The sequence below is a fragment of the Patella vulgata genome, chromosome 8, assembly GCF_932274485.2.
Source record: "Patella vulgata chromosome 8, xgPatVulg1.2, whole genome shotgun sequence".
Taxonomy (NCBI): domain Eukaryota; kingdom Metazoa; phylum Mollusca; class Gastropoda; family Patellidae; genus Patella; species Patella vulgata.
Window position 1 is genome coordinate 2188196 of NC_065886.2, and position 19630 is coordinate 2207825.

At 36.2% G+C, this 19630-nt stretch overlaps 1 protein-coding gene across 1 annotated transcript; it reads left to right on the forward strand.

The window, feature by feature from the left end:
* Positions 1–1294: 1294 nt before the first annotated feature.
* Positions 1295–16869, forward strand: LOC126830221 (leucine--tRNA ligase, cytoplasmic). Its single transcript, XM_050560569.2, has 13 exons — positions 1295–1313; positions 3532–3589; positions 4325–4388; positions 4903–5092; positions 5631–5721; positions 6630–6770; positions 7340–7480; positions 8299–8397; positions 8858–8965; positions 10047–10151; positions 11218–11313; positions 11903–12038; positions 14874–16869. Exons 3-13 carry the CDS (start codon positions 4325–4327, stop codon positions 15077–15079), a joined length of 1377 nt encoding a protein of 458 aa, XP_050416526.2. The 5' UTR covers positions 1295–1313; positions 3532–3589; the 3' UTR covers positions 15080–16869.
* The last annotated feature ends 2761 nt before the right edge of the window (positions 16870–19630 follow it).

The following is a 19630-nucleotide window of genomic DNA, read 5'->3' on the forward strand; positions in this document are numbered from 1 at the left end:
TTTCATAAAGACAAGGTTTCAAAGAGTGAAGCAAAATAATAAATTGATTCTCAGCTGTTATAGTATTAGGTCCATATCAGATGGAAACCAAATAGAAATGATATTGATGCGTTTTCACTGAAATCCCATACACAATGAACTGAGTCAACCACGGTCACCGACTGACTGAGTCACACCAAGTACCAAATCTGGCTGAGTCAAACCAGGTAGCAACTCTTGATGGTGTATCGACTTGAACCAAGTCAAACTGGGTACCAACTTTAAACGCATCAATCCAGTTACCGACTCAAACTGGATCAAACCTAGTACTGACTCTGACAGAGTCAAACTGCGTACACACTCTTGACTCAAATCGGGTACCAACTCATATTAAGTGAAACCTGGGTACCAAGTCAAACCAAGTACCAACCCAAACAGAGTCAAACCACTCGACCCAATGCACTTGTGTCTAAAATTGAAATAATATCCACAATCTTCTAAACTGAAGTTCTTGGTGATTTCTTGAAATCTAATGGATAAGAACACATTAAATAAACTGGATAATCAAGACATTATTTCTTATCATAGCAATGGTACTTGACAATCAAGACTAACTTGTCAAACCTTTAAACACTCATAACGTCACGGAGAATAAAGTTAATTGACTGTAATTTTCATTATGTATTTTGAACTATTATAGCAAGAACGGGCAGCTCTTTATCTAAAGGGGGGTTGGATGGCCGAATGGTTAGCACGTGCATGCTGTATCATAAGGTCTGTCATTGAGTCAACTGGCGTGGTTTCGATTCCCTGGTTGTACGTGACAAGGAGTAGGGTCGCCTGTCCAACCTTCTGGGTTTTCTTCGGGCCCTCCGGTTTCTTGCCACACTAAGACCCCTATGCGCAAGCGAATTATTGAAATAATAATTCGACCATGTGTTAGTCCCGAAATGACTAATTCAAGTAGACATTAAACCCCATTTCTCTCTCTATATATATATAAATCTGACATCATGTATCTTTATATTAAAGGGTTTTTTGGGGGTGATTGGTTGAAATGTTTATTTGTATGTTTTAGAGCTGAACAGATGACGGATGAAGTTTGGGATTATATCTTCTTTAAATCGGCACCATTTCCTAAAAATACCAAGATACCAAAAACTACGTTAAATCAACTGAAGAACGAGTTTAATTATTGGTATCCTGTTGATGTACGAGCCTCGGGGAAAGATTTAATACCAAATCATTTAACATATTTCGTATATAATCACTGTGCGATCTGGCCGGATGATAGGTAAGATATACAATCACTGTGCTATCTGGCCGGATGATAGGTAAAATGTAAATTTGAACTATTAAAATTTTGAGTCTTATTTCTTAGGAGAAGAATATTTAAAAACAAAATGTACGTAAAAATATATGAGGCCATATAGAAAAAATATTCTAGTTCCCAGGTTCTCCTGAATCACTTAAAAACTGATATGATTATATTTATTTTTTACTGCCTGTACAGGAAGTAACTCTATATTTATTTTTTACTGCCTGTACAGGAAGTAACTCTATATTTATTTTTTACTGCCTGTACAGGAAGTAACTTTATAAAACCAAAAATGTGGCTTAGACTCATTTATCAAGTACTCAACCCTGTTAAATGTTAATGACAACCAGAAATGATACTGGATAATCATACATTCAAATAAATCAACACAAAAATGTGCTTTAGGCTCAATTATCAAGTACGCAATCCTGTTAAATGTTAATGAAAACCACAAATGATACTGGATAATCATACATTCAAATAAAACAACACAATGAGTTAAATTATAGTGGCTTGAAATATAGCGTTTATGAGGAGCCATTTACTCCCATAGTGATCCTTTGACAAAGTAAAAACCTCCCTCCTATGTTATTTTTTTGTAAGAATTGCCCGAGAACCAGAATATTTTTGTTTGTGTGGCCTTATATAAAAATTAAATCGGCCTATTGCATTTCTTTCTTTAGGCCTGAAATGTTTTCTAAAGTATTAATTAGACATTAATTAACTGATCCAGGCCTTAATCAACTCTCGATGGCATCAGATTTCTCCGATATTAAATAGATTAGAATGGTTCAGCGATACTTTGATTTAATCAAATATGGAGGACTGAGACTTAGCTTCGATCAACCAGTACGGTGGTTGAAATTATTGCACACGTCTGTCAAACCTTCAAAGGCTAATATCTTCACTTGCAATAGAGTAATTTGAATGAAATTTTCAAATTATTCATTTTACATCATCTACTTTCGAACTATTATAGCAAGAATAGCTAGTTCTTTATCTAAATCTTACATAATGTATCTTTAATGTCTTGCTACTTTAAACACACATTATACAAGAGCTAAATCTGCCTATTGTAGTGTGACCCGTGCACCATACAGAAAGTTGGTCGCGGCACGGCGAATGTACACGCTTCTGTGATTTCTCGCTTACACTACGCACTCAGCGGTAGAGTTCTATGATACTATAAATAGCCATCGCACGTGCAATTTTCTACACTTCTATCAACTATTACAGCCGTAAAAAATCTATTGTTGACGATTCTGAATAGCAGTAATATTTAGCTTATTGGTTATTACAACAGCTTTAGAAATTACTTTCGTTTTATTTTTTAAATTGTTTTATCATTTTTTGGTTTAGTACAAATAATATCTCTGAAATACTTGGGTTGGGCAAGACCATGATACTAGCAGTAGTTTCATTTTACTTTTACAAGGTTCTTAAAACATTTGTTGAGTGGCCTAACGTGCGTGTTTCTAAATTCAATTTATTGTTCCAGTTTTCTGTCATGTTTCGTAAAAAAAGTAGTCTTGATTATCCCCGCCTGTTAATCAAACATAGAATGATCGGTAGACTGGTTAAGCGAGAATACTTTCAAAACAAGGGCACGTAACCTATTTTTTACTCACATGTGCTCGGATGTTATGGCCGACACTCGTAACCATCTTTCAGTCTATTATGTATGGATGGTTAAATGGTCATAGCTTAATAAGTACAACATGACCGTTTATTTAGTGACTATAAATGTGCGAAATTGATTTAAGGCTTGGTGTATATATAGATATTGTGGTGTAATTGTCAAGATATCTGGAGATATTTATTTATGGTGGGCACCCTACCTATTGCAGGTCTTTCTTTAGGCCTGAAATGTTATCTAAACTATTAATAAGACATTTATTAACTCTCGATGTCATCGCTAGCCTGCAATATTTACTGGATTAGGATCGGATTTGCTGCTCAACTTTCATTCATGATTAAATCATGAAATGGATAATTGAGACTATGTTTTTTATTGTACCAACTTTAGTAATGATGATCGAGGCTAGGCCGAAAATTCAGTCGCCAAATTCTCGGTTCAGGGTGGATCAATTTGACTGAGATTTTTTAGCAAATTGCCTTTACATTATCTAGTTTTTAACTATTATAGTGAGAACTGCCAACTCGTTATCGAATCTCCCATAATGTATCTTTAAAGATAAAATACACAATATTTTTATTGTTTGTTTTTTTTTTAGTTCTAAATGGCCAAAAGGAATTCGTGCTAATGGACATTTGTTGTTAAATTCAGAGAAGGTATGAATTGTTTACACAGAAATCATGAAACTTGAAATATAAGGTTATATCCCAAAGATCTTGGTTCTTTCGATATTGGTATATATTGGATCGTAACTTCATGGATTATGGTCATTGATTGTACTAAAAATCAGGGTTTTTTTTTTAGCTTGTTCCCTGTCCATCTCTTGCAGACCATTTGCATACCTGTTCCATTTGTAAAATAACCCCGTTGTGTAATAATGGAGATACAAGCGAAAAGAAAAGAGCTATTTATAGCACATGAAATGGTTTCCAAACCTAGATCAATTGTTGAATAAATTATGACGTTGTACACATCCATCATGTGATCGGCAGTAAACAATCTTCGTCCATCGAAGCCATTTTGATCAAAGATATCACATGAATTCCCTCTACAATGCGAGAATCGATGTCTACCATCTATCATGACTGGAACATCGCTGAATTTATTATTTTAATGGTCGAACTCTACCATTTTTGAATGCATGAAATGATTTTGAGAGTGGCGGAGTAGTGAACTGAAGTATTCTTTTGGTGAACAATTTGTAGTTTACCACCCCAAGTAACAAAAAATGTCATATCTTATCAACAAAAATTACAGTGCTATCTTTGAAATGTGAATTTTAGTGTACTCAACGCCCTTAAAGCGAGAACGGTCAGCTCTTGTTCTAAATCGTACATAATGTATCTTTAATGAATATAATAAATATGATTTATTACATGTTTTTTTTACAGATGTCCAAATCAACAGGCAATTATTTAACTTTATCTGATGCTCTACAAAAATTCTCTGCTGATGGTAAGTTGTTAACCCCTGAAACTAGAGGGACTATAAGTCCTTAACCCCTGAAACTAGAGGAACTATAACTTATTAACCCCTGAAACTAGAGGAACTATAAGTTGTTAACCCCTGACACTACAGGGACTAAAACTTGTTAACCCCTGAAACTACAGGAACTATGAGTTGTTAACCCCTGAAACTACAGGGACTATAACTTGTATATAGCTGATCAAGTTTATGTTTTGCATTTTACGGAATAATGGCCCTTTATTTACTAAAAATCCATAAAGATTCAGTTTTCCAGAATTCCTTTAGGTTAATTTTCACAGTATTTAATTCAAGGTATGTACACTGCTGGATAATCAATCAAGAGCATATTGTGTGGACTTCCATCTATTTTTAACTGAATTATGGCCCTTTGCTGACTTACAGTCAATGAAAATTCTAGTGATTTTTAATATACAAGTTTTGCTAGCGTAACTAACGTCTGATGTGAGTGTATGGTTCACTGTAATTGTATCTTGATCTACAGGTATGAGATTCTCGTTGGCTGATGCTGGCGATAGTATAGAAGATGCTAACTTCGTAGAGAAGATGGCTGATGCTGGTTTGTTACGTCTGTATGCGTTCCTGGATTGGGTAAAAGAAGTATTGAGTACTAAAGATACGTTCCGTTCTGGACCAGCCAGTGAATATACATTCAATGATAAAGTTTTTATTAGGTACGTAAAAACAATACGTGCAGATAAGTCCACTGAACACAAATTAGGTCATTTTGGATCTAACATGCAGGGGTAAATGAAATGAAATTTGGTTTAACGTCCTACTGTTCTGCTTCGACTGGGCATACGTCATACAGTGTGCTAGTAGGGAAATTTTGCCCGGACAGCAGCGCTATGGCATACTCTTATACCAACTCCCAATGTGTACACGGGACCTCATTTTTCTGTCCCATTCGAATGACTAGACACCTGTACTGGTCAGGGAAACCATGTGGGAAAATCCTGATCAACTTTCTCGGTCATCATCGTAACCTTGACTTCCAGACTAGCGAGTCAGCATCTTACTCACTTAGCCACCGTGGCTCCCTGTAACATGCGGGGGTCTTTAGCAGTAGGAGGAAACTGAGGACCTTGAACATCACCAACAAGGTTAGTCAGACAGATCTGATGTGCAACCCCTTAGATACAAAAACAACCTGAGGCCTTGAGTATCCCAATAATGTGAAATGTTTAATAAGATATATTTGATATTTTTCAGTGAAATGAATAAAGCTATACAATCAACGAAAGAATATTATCAAGGTTATTTATTTAAAGAAGCACTTCGATCAGGTTTCTTTGAATTTCAGGTTAGATCAAATATTTGTTGTTTTTTTTAATGATGTTGTAATGCGATGAATTGTTATAAATGTGTTGATTTGAATCTACCTCTAATTAAACATACCTTATGCAAGAGCTTAATCTGCCTAATTCAGGTCTTTCTTTAGGCCTGATATGTTATATAAACTATTAATTAGACATTTATAAACGAAAAAAGACCATAATCAACTCTTGATGGCATTGGATACTCGAGATTTTAACTAGATTAGAACACTTCGCCATTTAAAGATTTGATTTAAAAATGGGAAAATGGGGTTATGTCTGGAATATACCAGTGCCGTGGTTACCACAATGCACACATCTTGTCAAAACTACAAAAAGTGATAACTTGGCTCAAAATGATGTAATTTGAATGAATTTTCAATATTTTCATTTTCCAATATCTATTTTTGCGCTATTACAGCAAGAACGCCCAGCCCTTTATCTAAATCTTACATCATGTATCTTTAAACAATAGATCTATGACTGATATTAAAAACTCTGATTTTCGAGCTTAGTGTAAAAGTGCAGAGTTTTCTTTGAATCTGCTAAAAACAAAATGCCCAAAATTAAATTTAAATGATATTAATTAACTATTGTTGATATGTTTCTTATTTAAATCATTTAATGTGGATTAGAAAATGTCTGTAAAGCAGCTTTATTTTAGTAAATGTGTTTATTGTTTTATGTGATACAAATAGACTTGATTTACCAGCATTTTTTTTATATTACAAGCTTTACCCATTACATCTAGACTTGATTTACCAGTTTACTGTTCTATATTACAGGCTTACATAAGGTGATACATATAGACTTGATTCTCCAGTGTTTTTTATATAACAGACTTTATCCATTACATATAGACTTGATTCTCCAGTATATTTGTTTTATATTTTAGGCTTTACGCGATACGTATAGAGAAATAGAAATTAAAGGCATGCATATAGACTTGGTTCTGCGATTTATACGTGATCAGATCTTAATACTGAGTCCCATCTGTCCTCACACGTGTGAACATATCTGGAGTTTATTAGGAGAGGTAAGGTCATATAAATACTATTTGATTGAAGGAGGGGAAGCTGTGGTACCTAGCAATCAGGAATTATTTTACAAGGTCAGCTCCTTTAATTGTCAGAGGTGGCGTAGGTGAGACTGACAAGGAATATGTGCCTAGTAATTTGAATGGAACTAATATGAGGTCCACCACTCGAGCAAACATTGACGTGCTTGTAAAAGACCCATTGATGGATGAAAGTCAACAAAGATCCCACATGTTGAAGAGACATTGAACCCCTGTTCCGTTCCGTTCCGTTCCGTTCCGTTCTAATAGAAAGAGAATATTTAATGAGCACAGGTGTAAATGGTTGCTATGTCTGAGTTCGGTGATGACCATTTTCTGCATAGGCTAAGAAGCCGTTGGGTTAGGTTACCGTTGGGTGATCAATATAGCCCGGTTAGTGCTGACGTGCCATAAAACCACATTTCATTTCATTTCTGTTGGATGATATTTGGTAAATCGTCCTGCCGTCATTTTATTTTATTGTTTAATAGACAGCTAGTATAATAAAAGCAGTATTGGGTAAATATTTTAATTTTATTGTTTAATAGAAGGAAAGTATATTAAGGGCATCATGGCCAGCAGGTGGACCTGTTGATGAAATGTTAGTCCAATCGTCTCTATATCTACAAGAAGCTACTCATTCATTTAGACTACGATTAAAATCAGCCATGGCACCAGGAAAAGGAAAGGTAGGTAATTCATTTTTTATACACCTACACATAGTTAGGGTATAAATAGTTGTCACCCTGTCTGTCCGTTCGTCCGTCCATCAGTCAATATTTAGCTTGTGATACTCGAGTTTTTAACAGATTTTTGCCAAGTTTATCAACATGATAGAGATTAGGTTTTTTGAAGGCATAAAGAATCTTTGGTAAAAACCAAGTTTTCCTTTTGGATAAGCTGCTGTCTGTGGTTTATCTGTTTTTTCGAGAAAAAGCTGCTGTGTGGGCATATTTCGATGCTTTGCATGGCTTTTTCTGCTAAAATATCAAATTTATCACGACTTAATCTCCGCTAATATATACTCAAATTAATTATTTAACATTTAATTAAGAAAATAAAATCAAAATACTATCGCTAGATAACCTACTATCTTGGAATCAATCAGATTTAGAAAAGGCCTATAATTTCTGTTTGCTCAAAACAAAATGGCGGGGAGCTTATTATAAAGCAAGTAGCACATAGAATCGATTGATGAATATTTGTAAATACTGAATGGACTTGAACCATTATTGGACTGATCATTCCTTATTAGAGATTCATCTATCTTAATATTGTATCTTCTTTGATTGGCATTTAGTAATTGAACATCATTTGTTTGATAAAGATGAGAGTATACTCGTCGAAACGTCGCTTAGTATTAAACTCAGTAATTGTATATCCATAAAATTGTACCTTGTGTTAATATTGTAGTTTTCAAGGGATTCTTTCTATAGCTAAAATGACACGATGAGATTATAAATAAAAGTATGTATCATCCATCTTAATATATGATATTTGATTTCAGAAAGTAGCGATTAATCCCTCCCATGGAACTATCTGGGTTGCTAAAACGTATCCTCCATGGCAGAAGACCGTATTAACAACGTTAAAACAGATGTATGAGGTAAGATATTTCTCCTTTAACATCTTTAACTCTAGAGAGCTCTAGTGGCTCAGTTAAATGGCCCCGGTTGACTAACCAGGGTTTCATCGTGGTGTGGTTAGATCCCTGTGTTGGCTGTAAAGTTCCCCAGGTTTTTCCACCGTGGTTTCCCCATGTCAATGATACAGGACAGATGTCTAGTCATACGGATGGGATAAAAAAAAAACCAAGGTCCTGTGTACACATTGACAGGCAAAATTTTCCTCATAGCAAACTGCATGGCATATGCCCGTCTTCATTACCCCAGTCTTCATTAGCTCAGCTATTTTTAAATTGCGTCCAGTTTGTTTATATAATTCCAGTTCTCAGCTGAAGAATGGTAGATTTATCCACAAATGTTCGAACATGAGCAGGACATGTAGAATGTTGTCTTACTGTAGAGTAAAATAGTCAAGTTTAGATAATGTTTTATATATTACAGGAGAAGAATGAAATGCCTGATAATAAAATTATAGCAGGTGCCCTACAGCCGAAACCTGAATTAAAGAAATATAGCAAGAAAATAATGCCTTTTGTTCAGATAATCAAGGTATTTACAGGTGTTTCATTTACAGGTGTTTCATTCTCTTATTTCACAAGCATGATGCACATCTTCTTTCACATTTTTTGGAGGGGTTGGATCCCCGAATGGTTAACATGTGCACGTTATATCATATGGTCTGTCATTGAGTCAACTGGCATGGTTTCGATTCCCTGGTTGTATGTGACGAGTAGAGTCGCCTGTCCAACCACGTGGGTTTTCTCCGAATCCTCCGGTTTCCTCCCATTGCTAAAGGCCCCTACGTGCAAGCGAATTATTGAAATAAAATTGACCGTGTGCTAGTCCCGAAATGACCTAGTTTGTGTGGAATGGACTTTAAACCATATCTCTCTCTCTCTCTCTCTCTCTCTCTCTCTGTCTCTCTCACATTTTTTATTACCTTTTGTACAAGTGAAACACTAATCTAGCAGTCAGGGTACTGGACCCTTGACTAGACTCCCACAGCTTGCAGGTCTGATATGAAAAGTTTGCATATTCGTATTAATGGAACAAAAAACGATGTTCCACTTGTGGACAAACTGGAATGCTGTGAACGTTAAAGATCCCATGATAGGTAGAATTTGATGAAGTGTAGGTGGACATGCTGCTGCCTGGGCAAAATTCTCCAAACCCATATTGGCTACATAATCATAGAAAAATATTAACATATGTTAGTCTCAAAATGAACTAAACAGTTGTTCATTCATTCCTTCGTTCCTTCCTTTGTTCATTTATTCCTTTATTCAATCCCTCATTCATTCCTTCCTTTGTTCATTCTTTTGTTCATTCTTTCCTTTGTTCATTCTTTTATTCATTCATTCCTTTGTTCATTCTTTCCTTCGTTTCATCATTCACCATTTTCTCCACAAAAAGAATATGTATAGAGTGGGATAAATGAAACACTGAGATTTAATGATAGTAGAATTTCACATGGTTCGAGGCTAAGGTCCGCTTGTTAATACATTGTATATCCATGGTTCATTAAATGATTTATACTGGACAATATTGGATTCTTTGAACACTGAGAATCTCCCCAATTCTAGTGTTTCAGATTATTGTTATAAACGTTAAATTGTATGTTTTTATTTAGGAAAGTTTTAGTAAAGATGGAATGAAAGCGTTGAATCTAACGACAGAATATAATGAAATGGATATATTACAAGTTAATCTGAAATATTTAATTTCCACTCTGGAGGTAAGTGGCCTATATACAACCAATAACCGTAATCTCCTGTAGTCCTGTCTCATATTACTATATACAACCAATAACTATAATCCCCTGTTTCGTGTTACTATTATCATGTTACATTTGTTGGTATTAACTGCTCAGCTTGCCCCCCCCCCCCCCCCCCCCCCCCCCCGTGCATTCAGACGACCCTGTTATACGCAATAAATAGATAGAAAATAATGTTTAATAAATACAAATAGAATTCTCAATTATTGAGATTATAAATTGATTAACAAACTGATCCTCTACTACTAAAGGTATACAGTAATGAAACCATGGCAACTGAAGATGTTAATGGTTGCTAGTCTACAGGGTTCTTGTTTAGTTGTAATTACCTGTCTTAACACCTGTTTACCTGAGATATATAATCAAATCTGTATTAAAATAAAGATCTATATTTCATTTCGTTTTATATACTTTCGATGGCCCACACTACATGAAGATCTGACCAGTTGTAGTGGAAGTTTGCATCAGGGTTAATACGAGCGACTTTTGACCCAATCAGCATTGAAGTTTCTACTGGGTTTCCCACAGTTCCGTGCACCTAATGCCAAAAACTTGCCATAACCGGCTATTTTATTGGCTAAATCCCTCACATCATCCAGAATGTGGGTTATATAACAACTCTTTCAGATCCTAGTGTAGTAAAGACAAGTAAAATGAAATTTTGAACTAGAAAAAATGAAATGAAATAGGATCTGTGTTTTAATTAGATTGTATAGTTATTTAACACAATTTATCTTTAAAACATTCAATTTATTTTTTATCTTTCATGGGTAATCTTTGTTTATTAAACAATTTATTTCTATAAACTGAGAGACAATGAGATTACTAGCCATTAATTAACTGCAAATTCACGACATAAAAACAGTCGCAGTGATTCAGTGAGTAAGTCTCAGGCTCTCTAACTTGGAGGTCACAGATTGTTGACCGAGAACGTTCCTTATTAGATTAGGAATAGATTAAATGTTTATTATTTGTTTGTTAATTACTGGAATAGATAATATATTAATTATTTGTTTTTTATTTACAGTTAGAAGGAATAGAAATCAAATTTTCTGATTTAGCCGAAGATAAAGTAAAAGAAGAATGTTGTCCGGGGAAACCTTTCATGACTTTTACAGAACAGGTAATTTATTTTTTAAACAAGGCTATTTATGTGTTGGGGGGGGGGCACGGTGGTTAAGTGGCTAAGACGCTGGCTCGCTAGCCTGGAGGTCGGGTGTTCGATCCCTGCATTGACCGAGAAAGTTCACCCAGATTTTCCGGCATGGTTCCCCCTTGTCAGTGATGCAGGTTGATGTCTTGTCATTCGCATGAGACGAAAAGCTAAGGTCTTGTGAACACATTGGCTTGCACGTAAAAGATCCCTTCAAAATAAGAGTAGGCCATAGTGCTACTGCCTGGGCAAAATTTCCCTCATAGCACACTGTATGGCGTATGCCTGTCTTCATTAGCCCAGTCCATAGGAAAACAGTAGGACGTTACATTTCATTTCATTTTCATTTCTATTTATGTGTGGTTTAAAATATTGATACTTTTCTTCATAATATATTGCAATGTCTTAGTCTCCATCATTAAACAAACTAAAATATAGACACTATTCCACACATGCATTTCAATGAAATCGTCAAGTGATTCCTATATTTCATCTAGTATAAAATAATGTATGATTAGCACCTTGTATGTGTATTATTTGAAACAATTTCTATTTTCAGGCATCTGTAAAAGTGAGATTTGTGAATCCTCAACCGTACAGTGGATTATTTGAACTATTAGTACCGATATATGAAGGTGATGAAACGTGTAAAATAGCCAATCGAATAGCTAAATTAGAACGATCCAAAATAAAAGGTAGGTATTGTTAGGGCCATACTATATACCGGAAAACAACCGGAAAACACCATTTTATACTGAATACCGGAAAACACCGGAAAAACACTAAATACCGGAAAACATCCTAAATACCGGAAAACACTCTAAATAGGTAACCCGGAGCCTGGTCCTCTGTGTGCGGTTTTGGACCAAGTGAGCGCCAATGAAGGAAGGTCAAGGTCATTACGATGTTTGTTTTACAAATAGCCCCCCTCCCCCCCCCCAAAAAAAATTTCCAATTTTTTTTTTCTCCAAAATTTTGTTGATGCCTATTATGTTTTGAATGTTTTAAAAGACGCAATCAGTCTTCCTCCATCATTGACCATATTTTATTTTGTATTTTAATTTTAGTTTTCAGTAAATTTTAGTAGATTTCAGTGTTTCAGTATTTCAGTAGATTAAACACAGCCCTCTGAGGGCCCCATTATATGCCGGTTGCGCCGGTCTCCTGATTCTTACCAGTAACGCTGGCATCAGGGTGGTACGAATTAGTGGAAGGCACGATTAGGCCAACTCCTCCCTAGGTAACAAAAAATCGCATCATAAAACTGCAAGTATCATCAAAAGCGAGTTAATAAATCTCTGAATAGTTCGAGTTGAAGTTCCAGGTTTAACCACTATGTGTCCTAATCACCAAACGAAATGGATGCCACGCAATTCTCGGACAGGCTGTAATCTGAAAAGTGTCTATCCTTTCCAATAGCTATCCATCTCATTGGAAGGGCTAAAAATCTACTTGTTTCTGGGCTTACTTTCATTCCAGGGTCAAATATAATCACTTGAACCATAATAATATTCAACATATTCCATCATAATTCGAGGGCCGCACACAGGATTTTTTTTCTGGATTACTTTTCGAGCTTTATTCCCCAACTCGTTGACCAGTTTTCCTTGAGAAAACCCCAACTTTCGCCCAATTGTCCATGAGAAAACTACATATTCTATCTTACTGCATTGACGGGAAGTGGTAAGCTGGACGTCTGTGAAAAGGGTTGATCCATAAATTTTCAAGGAAGCAATTGTTATTTTTATTTGTGAAATAGAGGACTCTAGTCGATGAGGCTACTTTCCCCCCCGAGAACCTCAGGCAACCAATTTGTTTTATGTACTACTATCGTAATAAAACATTACTATATTAACCACTTCCTGGTGGCTGAAGACTTACACCGAATGGGTATCACGGTATCTGGACCATAGCCTGCTTATGACAGACTGAGAAACATTCATCGTCCGCGCCACAACCGCCTGTGTTGTGCCGATCTGTAGCATGCCAAGGGCACGTAACCTTTCATTTTGGGTAAGCCGACGCATATCAAAATTTGTTTTCTGGTCACTAAAACAATTAAACTGATGTTTCCACCCTGGAATTCAATGCCACAATGACTGTAACATTCAAAGTCAGAGTCGTGCAAATGTTGGGTTGGACCCCCATGATGATCCCAAGCATCACCTGCATTCCATGCGGTAGCTATTGGTGCGTTTGGGCGTCACATGTAACTGGAAATGTTTCTTCTGTTAGGTTCTATAGTGACTTTTTTCGTAGTCATTTGCATATTTTAGTATTATGCCCCCAAAATCAAATATCCCCTACTTTTTTTGAATAGTATATGCTACACTGTGTAAGAACTTGCATCCTTTGATCTGAAGATTGTAGATGGAAAAGTATCATTTGCACTATTTCAGAGTAAACCTGCATTTTCGTATATCATCCCATAATTTGTGATTAATGACAATGACTGTGGAAATAATATGGGTTGAGGAATGGAAGATCTATGTTCGTCACGTGACTGGACAATTCCACCCCCCGTCCCACCCTGATGATGATCCCTCCTGGAGCGGGGCGCGGCACGGCGCGATCTCTAAAAAGAATCTCAGGCACAGTTTACTCTTCTAAGTTTTCCGGTAGCTATTTAGTAATGCGGAGTTTGGTCCTCGTGTGTGGTTTTGGACCAAGTGAGCGCTGATGAAATAAGTTCATTAACATACAAGCGAGCGATCACCTACGGTCAAAGAAAAATTTCTTTTCAGATTTTTTTTAAGAATTTCTTCTCCCAAATTTCTCTCAAAAAAAAATTCCTATTTTTTTTCCAGTATTTTTCTCTGTAAAATTATTTCCTACGGAATGTTTTTTTTGTAAAACCAATTTTTTGGAAAAATTCGATTTTATTTGGGGGGGGGGGGCAGAAAATTTTTTTCGTCAAAAAAATTTGGGAGAAAAAAAAAAAAAAGATTTTTTTTGTTTTTTTTTTGGGGGGGGGGGGGGGGGGGAGGGGGGCTATTTGTAAAACGAACATGACCTTGACCTTCCTTCATCGGCGCTCACTTGGTCCAAAACCGCACACAGAGGACCAGGCTCCGGGTTACCTATTATGGGTGTTTTCCGGTATTTAGGATGTTTTCCGGTATTTAGTGTTTTTCCGGTGTTTTCCGGTTTTCAGTATAAAATGGTGTTTTCCGGTTGTTTTCCGGTGTTTTCCGGTATATAGTATTGCCGGTATTGTTAGCGGGAGAAATGGATTCGAAGACGAAGGATATCTGATAATTTATAAATAGAATTTGACTGTCACTAGTTAAGAGAAAACGAAAAAAATAGAAAAAGTGCATTACCATGTTTTTATTAAATCTAGAATGAATAAAAACAAGGGAATGTACGGACTATTTATATTTTTCTCATTTTCCCTTATGATACAATACTCCCCTTCGTGCTGTATCTCTCTTTCTTGTCCCCCCCCCTACCTTTCCTACTGTCTCTCTCTCACCTCTCCTTCCCCTCTGTTGGATTATTATTACTAATACATGAATTTTATTCAACAGATGCTGCCAATGTACGACTATTACGATATGAAAACACCGAGAGTGGTCATCGAATGATACCGGATATAGATAATCCTGAACAAGGCAAACTTCAAATAAACGATACAGCCATATTTCATATAGACACAGATAACCAGACAGTCACGATACAAGAAAACGGAAAACAAATTAGTACTGGATATCAGCTTGTTTATATTGTATCATAAATAACACTTTTATTATAATTTATTGAAAATATTAAACATACATTATACAAGAGGTAAATCTGTCTATTGTAGGTCTTTCTTTAGGTCGGAAATATTATATAAAGTATTAATTATATATTAATTAACATGAAAAGACCATAATCAACTCTCAGTGTTATCTAATATGTCCGATTTTCATTGGATTTTCAGCAACCCAATCTGCTATTCAACGCACATTGATGATTAAACACAAAAATGGACAATGGAAACTTTGTTTTTATTGTACTGATTTTAGTAATGATGATCGAGACTAGGCCTAAAATTCAATCACTAATATCTTAGTTCAGAGTAGAGCAATTTGATGAAATTTTCAGCATATTCCTATACCTTATCCCCTGGCAGTTGGAATTCGATATAAGAGTAGGCGATAGTGCCGCTGCCCGGGCAAAATTTCCCCCATAGCACACTGTATGGCGTATGTCCGTCTTCATTAGCCCAGCATAGGAGCAGAACAGTAGGACGTTAAACACCATTTCATTTCATTTCATTTTACATTTCAAAACTGAAAAATTTGGAACAAGAAGTTTTTGAACAATGAAACCAAGTTCTTTTGGTTTTCATGTGCACGCTGAATCATAAGGTCTGTCATTGAGTCAACTGGCATGGTTTCGATTCGCCTGGTTGTATGTGACAAGAAGTAGGGTCGCCTGTCTCTGAATCCTCCGTTTTCCTCCCACTGCTGAAGACCCCTACGCACAAGTGAATTATTTAAATAAAATTGAACCATGTGTTAGTCCCGAAATGACCTAGTTTGTGTCGAGTGGACGTTAAACCCCATCATGTAGAAATGAAAATGAAATTGCTTTTGCTTGAACATATATTTTTTTGTTTTATTCCGCTCTTTATTTTATTGGTTCATGGTAATTAAATAAAACTATAAAAATAAGACTGACTATATTTGTCTCAGGTATAAAAATTGGTATTATTCAACAGGTATTTAGTTTCTACCTAAACTCAATCATTCTCCAAAACGTTATTTTTGTTCCTATAGTGTTCATGGCAATGTTGAAATTCAGATGTTTGTTCCATGGCTATTCAAGATGATCCAATTTGTCAGGGGTTTTTTATCGTTCATTATTCCAATTTGATCTGGCTTTGGTTTTTGTTTCCAATGAAATATTTACTGATCATTGAAACAAAAAATATTTAAAATTCATAAATAAACAAATAAAATAAAATATGTTAATTCAATCTGATTAAAACACAGATCCAATTTCATTTCTGATTGGTTAATCAAATGTCTGACTTCATAGGGTCAAAAGCCGCTCGTATGACCTCTGACTCGACTTATTGCTACAACTTGTCAGATCTTCATGTAGTGTAGGCCATCGAAAGTATAAAAAAAAAAAAACCGAAATATAGATCTGTATTTTAATCATATTTCTAATGATTTATTATTATTTTATTATTATTATGATGTATTTATATCGCGCATCTTTCACATATAGAGTGCCAAGATGCTCTTGAAAGACGTACAGTTGTAAAATCTGAAAATACATCAGAAAACGGGCAAATTGAATTCTAGAAGTAAAATCAGTATTGGATGTGTGGACTATTTAACTATTTCTATACCTGGAGATTTATTTGAAATATGAATCTTGTTACTTATTAATAAATTGTTGTATATTGTTACCATAGTAACCCCTGGTTACCATAGTAACAGTATATTGTATATTGGATGAGGTTTTGTGTGAACTAATTAATGATACAATCTGATATTTTAAAAAAAATAAACACAGTTTACATCTAGATGGGATCAATTATTTATAAAACTAGAAATATGAACAAAGTTTACTAGGTCCATAGCCAGAAGGGGGATCACGGTGGCTAAGTGGGTAAGGCGCTGGCTCGCTAGCCTGGAGTTCGGGTGTTCGATCCCTGCATTGGCCGAGAAAGTTCATTCAGATTTTCCGGTGTGGTTTCCCCTTGTCAGTGATGCAGGACAGAGGGCCTGACAAGGACAGCTGTCTAGTCATTTGGATGAGACGAAAAACCGAGGTCCCGTGTACACATTGGCGTGCACGTAAAAGATCCCTTGACAGTTGGAATTCGATATAAGAGTAGGCCTAAGTGCCGCTGTCCGGGCAAAATTTCCCTCATAGCACACTGTATGGCGTATGCCCGTTTTCATTAGCCCAGTTTGGAGCAAAACAGTAGGACGTTAAACCCCATTTCATTTCATTTCATTTCCATAGCCAGAATAACAGTAGTGATGTATGCCCCATCCATAAAACACTGGGTGTCATTTCCGAATAGTTTGCATGTGCGCGCTGTATCATAAGGTCTGTGATTGAGTCAACTGTCGTGGTTTCGATTCTCAGGTTGTAGGTGACCAGGGATGTAGGGTCGCCTGTCAAACTTCGTGGATTTTCTCCAAAATGACCTAGTAGTTTGTGTCGAGTCGACCACTAAAGACCCAAACGCACAAGCGAATTATTGAAATAAAATTGAACCATATGTTAGTCTTAAAATGACCTAGTTTGTGTCGAGTGGACGTTAAACCCCATCTCTCTCTCTCTCTCTCTCTCTCTCTCTCTCTCTCTCTCTCTCCCATAATACACTGTATAATATAGGATTGACAGTATATTATTGTACACAGTTTGAGAATATAATTATCAACATCCTGTATTAGTACCTAGTTATACTTGACTTAATAGACTTGATATAACTACACTATTCACCATAAAAATAACGGATATGAATAGGACTACATCATCTGTCAACATTGTCGGGCAACTTGGCTTAACCTGACATTTGTCATAACATACATCTCTTGTAGGCCAAACTAATTTAATTTTCTCTTCTTCATACATAAATAGGCGCTTCAATCACAGGAAAAGTGTTTCCTTTAAAGTTTTGGAAACTTAAATATATGGACCTAAAAGTACAACCAACTCCGTTTTGTTTTTAAATAGGTATTATTCTCGAAGAAATAAGAAGAAATATTTTAACCGACCGATGTTGCCAAAGAACAGGAAATCAGTTTGATGTGACCTTTCATATTTTCTGGCTAAGTGGTTAAGATGCTGGCTCGCTAGCCTGGAGGTCGGGTGTTCGATCCCTGCATTGGCCGAAAAAGTTCATTCAGATTTTCCGGCGTGGTTCCCCCTTGTCAGTGATGCAGGGCGGGGGGGGGGGGGCTGACCAGAACAGTTGTCTAGCCGTTCAGATGGGACGAAAACCCGAGGTCCCGTGTACACATTGGCGTGTACGTAAAAGATCCCCTGACAGTTGTAATTCGATATAAGAGTAGGCCGTAATGCCGCTGGCTAAATTTCCCTCATAGCCCACTGTATGACGTATGCCCATCTTCATTAGCCCAGGCGGAGCAAAACAGTTGGACGTTAAACCCCATTTCATTCACTTCATTTCAGTCTTCCTTTACACATTCGGCACACCGCGAATAGATCTCTACCCCGAATGGCCGCCATATCTACAAATTAGTAAACTATTTTGTATTGCTGTTGTACTCTGTTTCACATCTTGCATACACACAAAGACTAAATAAACCCTTTCAATTTTACTAAATAGAAGCTGAATAAATACTTCTACAAAGCCTCGAAGCAAACTTAATGTTTTCGACTAAAATCGTGTGTCAACTAGCTTAATGTCTGTTCTCAAGCGGAGCTAACTATAGTCAAGACAGCGTAAGTTTAAGAAGCCTTTCACGTAAACACTTGTACTATTAAATACAATTATTATTTATTATAGTGTGACGTTTCTATTAGGATTCTATCATCTTTATATCGTCAGGCAATAAACAGTAGGCTAATTGGATGCCATAGAAGTGTGTCCTTGTCTAGCCTATATCCCGTTCTAATACTAAATGCCATTGATACGGAGTTGTTGCCAATTGTTGGGGGTTTTTTGTTCAGAAATGGACGCAATGGACACCTATTGCTACAGAAAGTTTGTTAACATAGCTCCCAGTTTATTCGTAATATTAGTTTTCGTTTGGGTTTTTTTAATTTTTTTTATTATTGGGGTGGCAATGATTGTGCCCAAACCCAAAAAGAAACGAAAATAATACGAAGTATTAGTATTAATACTTTTGTGAAGGCCTACCGTGCCCCCCCCCCCCCCCACACACACCTTGCGAGTAGTGCCGGACGAAGGGCCTGGCAATAAACAGGATCTAGTCAGTCGAATGGCACAAAACCCCGTTAAAGAACCGTTTTGACAGTTTGATCTCGGAATAAGAGTAGACCGTCGCACCGCTGTCCTGACAAAATTCCCCCCGTTCTACACTAATCAGTGTATGACCTTCGCCCGAGTGTTGCCGACAAGTTAAAGGCAAGCTATCCTCGTTGATTAAAAAGACGAATCACTAATGAAATATTCTATGGCCATACATTTTATGATTGATAAATTCATGAAACAACCCTGACGTTGTATAGTTCTTTTGTAGGAGTTAAGTTTAAATAAAAATGCATTATGTTAGAGCTAAATCTGCCTATTCCAGGTCTTTCTTTTTGGCCTGAATTTTTTTTCTAATTTATTAATTAGACATTT